This window comes from Zootoca vivipara, chromosome 12 (assembly GCF_965207765.1).
Source record: "Zootoca vivipara chromosome 12, rZooViv2.hap1.1, whole genome shotgun sequence".
Classification (NCBI taxonomy): Eukaryota; Metazoa; Chordata; class Lepidosauria; order Squamata; family Lacertidae; genus Zootoca; species Zootoca vivipara.
The window spans coordinates 14,865,482-14,877,686 of record NC_142595.1 but is presented as its reverse complement, the minus strand read 5'-3'; the positions used below and the strand labels follow the sequence as shown (position 1 = coordinate 14,877,686).

The following is a 12,205-nucleotide window of genomic DNA, read 5'->3' as shown; positions in this document are numbered from 1 at the left end:
CTATTTCTTGTTTTTTTCTTCCTACTTTACACTGTGCACTTGTGGTTTTGTAGTTTTTATTATTATTTTCAATAAAGAATATAAAATAGCATTTGCAAAGGGGTTTTTTGGGGGGGCTGCATCGTTCCTTTAGGAAACAACCGAGCGGGTGATTAAATAAGTGCCTCCTCCCTCTCACGTGGAAATCCTTCCCAAAATCCTTAAGGCCAGGAAGTACGACAAGAGGAAATGCCGACTGTGCTGGGATCAGCGTTTTGCACTATATTTCTAGGGACGATGAAAGATGTCCAGGCTGAACGGCGGCGCAAACCGAGGCCTGCCTCTCCTCTCTTTATTTCTTCCGAAGGCTGGAAGGTGTTCGAAGTGTACTTAGTCCAAAATAGTGTGTACTTCGCCCTGGAGGCTGTAGGTGTCGCAGAAGAGCTTGCAAGCTGGCCCCGCCACGTGACACTTCCTCTGCTTGTTCTGAGTGCAGGTCTTTCTCCAGATTCTCCACGTGGACGTCTATGGGGGGAGCTGAAAGGGCCATAGCTTGGTGGCAGGTCCCTGGTGTAATCTCAGACTCCTGCCCGAGTCACTTGGAAGATGTCTCAAGCAGGTCACTGAGCAAGATGGGCCAGGGGGTCTGACTCAATTCACTGCCTTTCATTATGAAAACCAAGGAATTATAGGCCATGCTTCATACTTGTCAAAGCACCCAGGGTTCAGAGAAGGCTGTAACGTCTACCCGTCCCCTCCCCCAGCAGCAACACCCCTTCCCTGTAACAATGATCTCTAACTTGTATGGTGGGGGTGAGAAACACACGCTCAGATGTTCCTGGACTGATCTCCCATAATCCTTAACCCTCAGCTTGGGCTGATGGGGAGGGACACAAATCCACATCCCTGATGTATAGAAAATAGTGTTCAACTCAAGGCTGACTCTAGAGATGTAGCTGCACGAAATGGGAATGTGTTAAAAATAGCCACACTGTTTCACGCAAGTGGAAAACTATCACAGCAGAGGTGGCTGGCAGTGTGGCTCCCACTAGGGTTTAGGTCTAGGTTAAGGTTACCAGACATCCCCATTTCCCAGGGACAGTCCCCCGATTTACAAATCAGTCCCTATACAAAATCAATTGAAGTTGAAAGGTGTCCCCGGATTCATTGAAAAATATCTGGTAACCTTAGTTTAACTTTAGGACGAAGATCAAGCACAGACCCCAGCCCTTCAAGGATGCTCTTTCTCTCCTTCAGCACTCATCTTCCGAGGCTTTTGATGTCTTACCAACCAGGACCCTAAATTCTCCTGTTAGGATTGCAACCGATTTAGTTGCAGAATCAACAACTTTGCTGTTCACATAGCATAGACCGAGACAAGGATTATATTTTGCCCAGATTTGTTCAACTCTGCCAATGGTTCAGCAAAAGTGGGGAAGGGAATGCAATATTTTAGGCAAAAAAACCATTTCCTCACCAATTGGGCCACCACTCAGCTGTCAATATAAACATGTTTGTTTGGAGTATGTACACCAAATCTATGCTGAAACCAGTGTTTTTGTTCCTATGGGTATTTCCAGAAGAGAATTTCAGACTTTGCACTTTTTATAGAAACATTCTAAATTCCTATATGCTTGCCAATACTAGATTCTTGCACCCCAATAGCTTGGATCTATTGCCTTAGGCTTCATTATAATCAATAGAAACATAGAATTGTGGAGTTGAAAAAGACCAACCCCCTGCAATGCAGAAATATGCAATTGTCCCATACAGGGATCAAACCTGCAACCTTGGTGTTAGCAGCACCATGCTCTAACCCAGTGTTTCCCAACCTTGGGTCTCCAGCTGTTTTTGGACTACAGTTCCCATCATTCCTGACCACTGGTCTTGCTAGCTAGGGAGGATGGGAGTTGTAGTCCAAAAACAGCTGGCGACCCAAGGTTGGGAAACACTGCTCTAACCAACTGAGCTATCCAGGCTACATGAAAACTTAAGTTCATTATGACTAACTTCACACTGATTTCAATGAAACCAAAGTGCAACTAATTTAGTTGCAGTCCAACCCACAGTAATTTGCTAACAAAAGACAGCTTGGACAGGTAGGCTAAGCTTTTGTCAATTTTCTACAGCTACAAGACTGACAAAATGATGAATAGCAAACATTCCCAGTCACTATCTTTGATGTGGTCCAGTTTGAATTCATTCTTCTTGTCCAAGGGACCAAAACTGGGATAAAAAAGGGACTGGAGACTTTCCTTCATGGGTAAAGAATGTCCCAATCACAAGCTGAATTTGAAGGCATGAGACAAATGGGATCTAAATTCCCCAGACTGTTGGGGAATACTGTTCTGGAACACATCCATAAACAATTATGAGCAATAACATGAACCAGTCAGAACAGAAATAGAGAAATAAAATGTTTATTGAGATCAAGTTTAGTGTTACAGAACCGTAGTACATATATTGATTTGCAGGTTTTAAAAATAGACTTTACGGACATAGCTTCAAAAGGACTCTACCCAAAGGGATGGATGTCTGCATTTCATTATATGAAGCTTATGTTACCCAGTTTATTAAGCAGCAGACACAAGGCAAATTGGGGCTGGAATGAGGAAGGAAGAAAAAAACCATGTGTTGCTTTTGAGGTTCACTGATCGATGAGAAATTATAGGGACTACCAACTAACTTTTAGACTTGCATTCAACGCCACCTTAACTGGGCTCAGGGGAAGCAAGGAGAAAAATGGCTTCCAACTGATAACTTTGTGGCAAGTGTCCCAGAAATAGGGAGGCAGAACAGACTGATGTGCATACCACCAATTCAGCTTGACTTCTGTGAGCAGCTCATTCTCTGGAATGCTACTATTATTATCAGATGACAGGCGCTCATATTAGTAGCACTTATATGTGGCCTCCTAAAAATGGACCACTGGTCACATTGCAAATACTGGTATCTTAATTTTTATATATGAATTCTGCCCTCCTGTGGTAGAGGCTGCAGCAAGCGCAGAGGAGTCATTTGTGGCAATGTTGCAGAGATTAGACATAACATTGCACTGACATGGCTGTTAACTCTCACTATGTAAGGGTAAGCCTCACTGAAATACACAAACATAAGGCAGATGTTTAGATCTACTAATGGGAAGACTATGTAACCTACAGACAGTATTACTTCAGTAATAATGTCAGCTCAGGCATCACAGAAAGATCTAGCTGTCTCCACTATGATCACAAGAGGAAGGTAGTGTGTAAAACATGCATTCAGCCATAGCAGAGAATCAGTACAGCTTAAGAGAGATTGTTTTCCCAAGTCTGACAGCTGGCATGCTTGCCTGTTCTGTAACTCAACTGCAATTTTCTTGAGGTCTTTTAAGTTGCTGAGAACAAAAGGACCTATCTATGATGAGTAGCGCTATCATAGCCAGCGTAGCATACGTCCAGTGATTTGGGACTCTCAGTGATGTTCAGAAATGTAGCCTACAGCTGTCAATCTTCACCAGCTGGGAGTAATTTGGATGGTCCAACTGAGGATTTCCCTTTGCCAGGCAACAATAATTATCAACTGTGTTTCATCAAGGAATGACATGACTAAGTACATAGGACCTTTGCATGCAGCCTACGAGCTGTGCTATTCAGGGGGGCTAAGAGGCACTCAGAACAACGGAGCAAGTTAGTAGCCTAACATCCAGAGTATACATTAAGAAGTCCCAACATTTAACACTACATGTGGAACAATGCGACTGTTCTCTAGTGTGCTCTTAACTCTCCATGCAAACAGAAATCTAAAAGCAAGGCATGTAGACACTTGTATATTAAGTGACTGGCATTCACAAGCAACATCCAAAGTGACTGACATAGGATTTAATTTAAAAAGCAAAGCTTACCAGCCAAACTGAACAACTGCACAGATACGGTACACAGTCAATATGATTATACTCTTTTGTGGTGACTACCAACCATTCTGCACTGCAGGCCAGATAATCCGTCATGAAATCTCAAAACCTTTGTTGCATTTCAGCTAGTGTTTCATTTAACAGACACACATAGGGCCGTGCCTCCACTACAAGCTTAAAGTCTCATTGCTTTTCCCATTCAATCCTGGTGCTGTGAGAAATTTCTAACATACAACATTCAGACCTTGTAAAAAAACCCAAAATTCCCAGTTTTTAAAGTTTGTTTTCCATATAGATGCATCCAAAATTCGATGCTAGGCAATGATTCTGTGCATTTCTCTTAATCAGTACCTCTACCAATGGACTGAGCAGGGCTGTTTGAGCCCTGAATTTTCAACAAGCTTTTTGAAGTATCTATCTTCTCAATAAATAATTGGCTGGTGCATACAATATATCTTAAAGCAAGCAAGTGGGTATTACTGGACTCTTAAATGTTTGTGACTTCCTTTGTTTGACAAGGCTGTGTTAGTCTGAACTTGATAACAAGACAGTTATTTAATGAACACAGATTTCTAATCCAAAAAATATATTGTAAAAGGCAATTATTAAGGGACAAATGCAAGTCAAGAAAACCTGTGCACACCCATGCAGTTTCAAGACTTACCCCACTGTATCAGACATGAGTTATGCTTCTTGCTAAATTGGAAAACAAGAATTGACAGTATTAAAGTCCCTGCTGTTTACCATTTACAACACTGTAATTAGCTTTCATAAAATCTTGATCAATTCAGATTTCTCACATACCGATTTCTCCTTGTCCCATCTCAATTATCCTGAATTAAGCATCATATAAACCTGGACAAGTTAACAGAGGGGAAACCACCAAAAGACATAGGAAGGGCAGAAACCAGGGAACATAACATTTGAGATCCTTTGTAGAAACTTGGAAATAGTGACCAATTTTATTCCAAGTATTCCACTTACACAAGAGCTCAGTGACTGCATGACTCAGGTCTTGATCTCACCTGAGGACTTCGCTTTAACTTTACCATCACACCTTAAGCTTCTGTACACATTGACAGTGGGGTGGAGGGGGCACAATTTCCTTATGTCAACAATAATGCCAGAAGTAATTTACTGGAGATAATAGCACTGTATTAATAATGCCACTGTATTAATAATGCCACTGTATGTTTGGGTGTCAGTGGAGGGTAGGGGGAGGGAAGTGATGAGGCCAGAGGAAATCAATGAGAAACCTGCCTTGGATAACTTGGTAAGGTATCAGTAGAAAGTGGTGCACATCGATCCCAAAAGGACAAAATTCACAACGGTAAAATGAAATATTTTGTTGGACCAACATGATATTACAGAGTTTCATTAATTATTTACTGCGCAGTTTGCCTGCCTGAGAAATAATTCTGTAATGGTCTAAAGCTTAAGTGTGCCCCTAAGTTGGCCCAATAAGTTACATCTCCAATAAAATTAACAAAATTCTAGAGAAAGCAAAACACCTTGCTTTTTGGAGGGACGAAAGCAGCACAGAACTTCCACCAGACTCAAATAATTTTCTCTATTTTATTTTCTGCCAAAACACCATTAAGACATTGGTGAGACTTGGACCCTTACTATCAAAATTATAACTGAGGCAACTGTTCCACTCCAACCAGTCTCAAGTACTCAACACAGTCAGAACAAGGAATGGAGCATCATAAAGGCAAATATATTTGATTGTCAAAGGCAGGTTGAGTGTTTTTTCCTAATCAGACTTACCTGAACACACAGAGTTCATTGAGCTTTCTCCCTGCATTAATGAACCCCCAATTCCTTCAGATTATGAATTTGGACTTGTAGTGCTTATCTTTTTGGTCTTTTCACTCATTCCTTTAAGGCCACAATCCTGAACCATATACAAATTAATTTTATTGAAATCAATGGGACTACTCCAAAGTAGAAAAGGGCATCACCAAAAATTACAGTGAAACCCTCAAAAGTAAGGACTCTGAAATCTTTTAATATAGGACTGAAAATAATTCAACTATTAGAATATCCGGTTTTCACTTTGTAAATGCAAATGCTTCTAGATAAATATAACTATAAAATATTTATAAGCATAGGAACGTTTTGAAGTTCTGTGAAAGATTGTGCTTTACTTATAATATATAGGGGTTTGTTTGTTATTAAACTATTGCACATGGCTCCAAGTTTAAGAAAATCAAGCGCATTCATAGCAATTGCAGATTTAAAAAAAAAGAAATAATTTTGCAAAAGCAAATAAAACTAATGGGTTAAAATCAAAATTTTGAAATGGCATGAGATTTATCAGTATTTTAAAATAAGTAAAAAATACTTCACAGCGCCTGTATAAATGCTTTAAGAGGAGTGTGAGGCCCCAATACACTGGGAAATTCTCCTTCACCCACACCTAAATGGAATAAACTCCAGGGCAAGAGAGGGGAGGGGCTGTGCTGTAGCACTGCACATCTGTGAACACATCTACAGATTTCCAGAACAATTATTTTGCTGGGCTCTATATCTGCATCCCATCTGTGGGAAAAACTAAAGGATTAAAGAGTTTTAAAACTGTGCCTACCTCCATATTATGGCTAAAATACATCCAAGTTCACATGTGAGGCTCACAATCCTGCCAACCTATTTAACGCCCAGAAAACTAGATCTCCTTCAATAATCCTCAGTGCCTAAACGTAACGGCTTAGGTTACAGTTAGAGGACCATGCTGAGCATGGCAAGACAGAAAGGCATTTTTCAAACTCCATTTATTCAAGTTAGCACTCTATCTGTGACCGTGGCATCCTCCGCAAGCTTAAGGAATGACGGTGTATCTCCTGCATCTGCCGGATCCGGTCCTTCTGCCACATTAGGTTTTGCGGCATTGGATATCTCTGGGTACCATGCAAGGACCGGAAGGGGATTCTCACATGACAGGCTGTTGCACGACAGCGAGGCTGGGGCATGGGAGGGAGCAACAGCCAGCGCTTCCTCTCAGCACAGTAGCGGTAAGCCTCTTTCCTGTATTGTTTGTCTGTGTCATCACTGTTCTTCCAACCACCTATGATGAACACATCGTCTTTGTAATAGCAGACGGCTGCCCCTTCAATACTAAGAACCTCTGGTGGTAAACTTTCCAGAATGTCATCGGACACCAGGCTAGAGATCTTTCTCTTGACTTCTTCGTGATCCTGTGGGTAGCTCCTAGGACAACATGAGGCTGTGTGGTAAAAGTTTGTGTTCGCCACGGCCATCTGAAAACAACAATAGTTGTCCAGGAGTGGCAGAGACTCAGAATCCTGCCACTGTCTTGCATCTACATCGTATCGGATGATGACAGCTCTTAAGCCTTCCTCACTATCCCCGTCAACTGGTGTGCGGGCAGCCATATACACAAACCTGTCATCCACAGTGACTACTTTGACATCCCGAAGTATCTTTGGTGCAGACTCCAAATTTTGCCACTTGTCTTGATCAGGATGGTAAACAGCTACATCTTTGAAACCAGGGATAAAATTCCCATGCCCACCAATGCTGTACAGGCTCCCTTTTACCTCAGCAAGGCCAAAAGAATGCTTCCTGGTTATCAGATTGGAAACCTGCTCCCAGACATTTCGATTTGGGTTGTATCTTTCTACAGTTTTGGCAAAGCCAGGCTCCATGGATCCTGCTACATAAACATAGGATTCTGTCACTACAACAGCATGTCCATCAAGATGATTGTGTATGTGAGGTAAATTCACCCATCTATCTTCATCAATAAAATACCCCACACACTCACTCAAGTAGTCGCCTCCCTCGGACACACCACCAATCACCATGATAACATCCATGTTTTGCCCAAAGCGAGGCAGGCCCGTTGCAGAAGTGACTTGTTGGAGGGTGCCTAACTGCAAATTCTCAGCCCTGAGAGCATGGCTTTCTACTGCTTCTGACACAAGATTGAGGCAAGCTTCATCACTGGATACAAGCCTTTCAGATTTGACATGCCGGGTCAAGTAAGTGGGTTTCATCTGAGAAAGCCGGAGAAGTTTAAAGAGTTCCCCAAAGTACTTTTCTCTTTCATCAGGGTTTCTTTGAACCCACTTTAAAACCATCTCAAAGAGAACTTCTTCTGAGTCCACTGTGATTTCTGAATCTGAAAGCCAGTCTCTGATGAGGTGAAATGGCAAAGTGAAAAACTCCTCATCTTGGATGACTTTGTAGAAGTTCCTCCTGATCATGTCAGCAGCTTTCAGTGCCAGTTGATTCAGCGAATACATGTGAGCCAAGCTATGGATGGCTACAGAGTTGGAGAGGTTCAGTTTCTTTTTCAGGAATTCCCCACAAAACTCCTTTAAACGCAACAATAAAAACCTGCAAAACAAATATATATATATATTAAATGGCTCACAGAGAAGAGTGAAGAAACATCATACTATATAACTAACAACTTGTACTCTGCTTTTCACTTTACAAACACCTAATAGGGACAGGTGACATTACCCTTTCTACACCTTCATGTAGCTACATTAAAAATGCTTTAACTGTTCAGCTCCACAAAACAGAAAGTCACATAAAACCATGACTCAGACGGGACATGATTTATACAGGTGGGACAGAAACATTTAATAAGAACTCAACATTCACCTGCATGGTTTCATCTCACCCATCTCCAATCTTGTGCAAACTTCATTGTTCCACTCAGTCTATATGCAAGTATATTACCATTATACAAAGTCAGCCCAATGGTCCACCTAGTCCAGTAATGTTCACTCTTTTCCAACTAGCAATGGTTCCCAAGGACTCAAGTAAGGATTTTTTCCTCCAGTCCCGCTCTCCAATATGCTTTGTAAAGATGCACTAGGGACTAAACCTCAGACCTTATATGTATTGCAATCATATGCTCCACTACTGAACTGTTGGCCCTTTTTGAGAACTAACTTCCATGATGTGGAAAGTCACAACTAACTGGACAGCATTATCATTTGGGCAGCTTCTCCCCCTTCAGAAGCACACCCCTCTTACAGATCTTCTCACTCTTCTGCCTCCTTAAATCTTGTGAATTTTAAAAACATTCAGCTATAAAAAAGTAACCCATTTTAAAATAAAATCGAAATTTAATGCAAACATATGATATTTCAAAAATAAATTCAAGGCCCTGTTATAAATTTATGAAAGACTGGTTACCTTTGTAGGTAGGTAGGTAAGTAGGTAGGTAGGAAGGAAAATCACTGAGAAAAAGGAAGGAAGGAAGGAAGGAAGGAAGGAAGGAAGGAAGGAAGGAAGGAAGGAAAGGAAAGGAAAGGAAAGGAAAGGAAGGAAAGGACTAGAAAATATGTATTTCATGTATTTATATGATGGTTGGGGTTGGCAGTTTACCCCACTGACCTAAGTGGGTTGTCTTTACTTCAGCTGTATGTACAACTGGCTCAGCACTCTAAGCGTTAATATTTTTCTACCGGTACCTACCAAAGAACATTGTAAGGGAGAGAGTTTTCATGCATGAGGATAGCAGTGCTAACATCCTGGGGCTGTGCTTTTCCTTTTTTGAGTATGTGGAGAAACTTTTTCTGATATTGCTATATACCATATGTTTTCTGCTATATACCATATGTTTCCATACCAAGACACATTATCCAGATTTCTCCCAACATTGTACTTTTGTTCTTCTAGTAGGTGCCACCAAAAATGTGCTATCAAATTCTTATAACTTTTCTTCTTATTAGATGCTATAAATATTGATAAAATAAACAACTCTGGAGTATATTATTATGATTCCATTGAATTTGTTGAGTTGCATTATCTTGACCAGGGAAACCCAAAGCAACTTACAAGCACAGACAACCTCCCAATAAATATGTTAAAACCAAAAGGGAAAAAAATACATCCCACCCACTTCTAAAAGGCCACAGATAATTAAAGGCCAAAGGTCTGGGAGAAGAGGAATGCATTTGCCTGACGTCTATCTATGTTGTTGGAATTTTTATCATTTCGGCATTCCACTATGGTCCAAAACTTTTCAAAGTATTGGCATGTCAACCATACATGTCAGTGTGTCCCTTTTACTATGGGTGGGGCAATTAAGATGACATAAAAACCACCCCGGTAAATATACAGTTCTTGTGCTTAACGTGCAACACAGCATACTCCCAATACATCTTGACGTGCCAGCAATCGCAAACTTCTATTAAAAAAACAACAGTGCACTGAATGTAATTACCCCACCCCACCCCCCAAAATAGTAATATTTAAAGAAGTGTATCATTCGACGTTAAACGAAGCTTCCGCTCAGTTTGTGATCACTGCCACCAACCCGCCAAGCAGCCGCGCTCCTCTTGAACCCCCGACACCCCAACCTCGGTCACCCCCCTCACCTGTCGGCCAGCTCCAGGACCTCGTGGACGTTGCCGGGGCTGACGCGGACGCGGCCCGTGTACATGAAGCCGATGACGGCCTCCACCGTCTCCGGGTCCGGCCCGGCCTCGGAGCTCCATCTGCGCAGCTCCACGCGGCCCGACCGGGACTCGGCGAAGTCCCCCGAGAGGAGAGGGGCGAAGTATTCAGTGGCGGCCGCGAGGACCGAGCGGTGGGCGCGGAATTCCCGAGCGGGCGGTTCGGCGCTGGGGAGGGAGGCTCCGAGGCTGACGCCCTTCTCCCTCCGCCCCTCCGCTGCTGCTGCCGCCGCCTCCTCCTGCTCCGCACCGCCGTTACTGCCGCCGCCGGCGAAAGCCAACGTGACGTCACAGAAGAGGCCCAACTGCCGCTGCTCGTTCTGCCGCCAGGCCAGCTCGGAGCAGTGAGCCACGCACGAAAACACCTCCGAGTCGCTCTCCGCGTCCGGGCCGGCCTCCGCTTCCTGGGAGAGGGCGCCGCTCTCTGGGACGCCGCCGTGGCCTCCGCCTCCGTCCAAGTCCCCTCCGCCTCCAGCCGCCGCCATCTTGAGCGCTCGCTCTCTCCCTCAGCCCTGCTCTAGCGGGTTCTCTTCCTCTTGTGAGGCGGCGTCGTCCGCGTGACCATAGAGACGCAGGGCAGAGCAGCGGAAGAAACAAGGAGCGGGCGTTCGGCCGCTGACGGCCTCCGCGCGCGCCCTGCGTCGTTTCCTAAACATAGACTTACGAACGGGTGTAGACGGATAAGCCCATCGCGTGACTGCGGGGTTTGTCTGTGTCCTGCCCTGTCACCGTCTCTCTCGCCGCTCATAGGAAAGAGCAGAGGGTGGGTGGGTGAATGAATGAATGAATTTATTTATACGGTCGCAGACCAGCATCAACACGCATAACATACACAAATCATAAAACACAACAAAAATACAAGGGCAGTGTGAGAGGGTGATAACCAGTGGTCCTCCAGGTGTTGCTGGCTTCCAGCTCCCACCGCGACACATGGTTGTAATCAGTGCTCTTTTCCCCCCTAGGAAAAAATGGTCCCGGTACTGCGATCCCTTGCATTGCAGCGGGTTGGACTGGATGACCTTTGGGGACCCATGATCATTGCAACTCCGATCTGAACACAAGAACATAAGCGTTGTCCTGCTGGATCAGGCCAATGGCCCCTCTAGTCTAACCAGTTGCCCCTGTGGGGGGGGGGAACCCTCAAGCAAACCTGAGCACAAGAGCTTTGCAACTCTCCCCTCCCGAGGTTTCCAGCAACTGTTTTTTTGGAAGCACTGATGTCTCCAGCTGTGGAGACAGAGCATAGCCCTCGTGACTAGTAGCCATTGGTAGCCCTCCTCCTTGAATTTGTCTACTCTTTTAAAGCCATCCACGTTGGTGGCGATTGCTGCCTCTTGTGGGACTAGTGACTGCCACAGTTTGACTAGGAACTGCTTGAAGAAGCATTTTCTTTCATATGCCCTGAATCCAATGATCATCACTAGATGCCCACTAGGCCCAGTGATAGGAAAGAGAGAAATAAAAAATTTCTCTATGGACTTTCTCCATGCAACACATAATTTTATCCATATCAATCTTACTCGTCTTTCCTCTAAACTGAAAAAGGAAGAACAGTTTCTCCATCCACTTTGGAGGGTGTGTGTGTGTGTAGGGGGTGGGACTGTTGTTTTTTAGTCTCCAAATATCTAAACATTGCCGCTGCACAGCAAAAGCAAAAGCGCCAACCATAGTCGAGGGGTCTTCATCACAGTTTGTTTATGTTTAAACAAAATCAAAAAATCCTTCCAGTAGCACTTTAGAGAGCAACTAAGTTTGTCATAGGTATGAGCTTTCTTCTTCAGATACACTGAAACAGAAGTCACCAGACCCTTATGTATACAGTAGTCAGAAGGTGGGGAGGGGTATTACTCAGAAGGATGGTGGGAATGGGTGATTGGCTGATAAGAGTGGTAAA

General features: G+C 43.6%; 1 protein-coding gene across 2 annotated transcripts; it reads right to left on the bottom strand.

Moving 5' to 3' along the window:
- Window positions 1-2,383: 2,383 nt before the first annotated feature.
- Window positions 2,384-10,954, bottom strand: KLHL11 (kelch like family member 11). Of its 2 annotated transcripts, XR_015946610.1 has the most exons (3): window positions 10,234-10,954; window positions 6,462-8,233; window positions 2,384-4,567 (listed from the first exon to the last, which is right to left on the bottom strand). XR_015946610.1 is itself a non-coding variant. In XM_035136247.3 (2 exons), the coding sequence occupies exons 1-2, from the start codon at window positions 10,794-10,796 to the stop codon at window positions 6,655-6,657; spliced, it is 2,142 nt and encodes a 713-aa protein (XP_034992138.3). In that variant the 5' UTR covers window positions 10,797-10,954; the 3' UTR covers window positions 2,384-6,654. The 2 variants fall into 2 exon arrangements, 1 of the variants encoding a protein (XP_034992138.3); XM_035136247.3 differs by having other exon boundaries at window positions 2,384-8,233.
- Window positions 10,955-12,205: the final 1,251 nt, after the last annotated feature.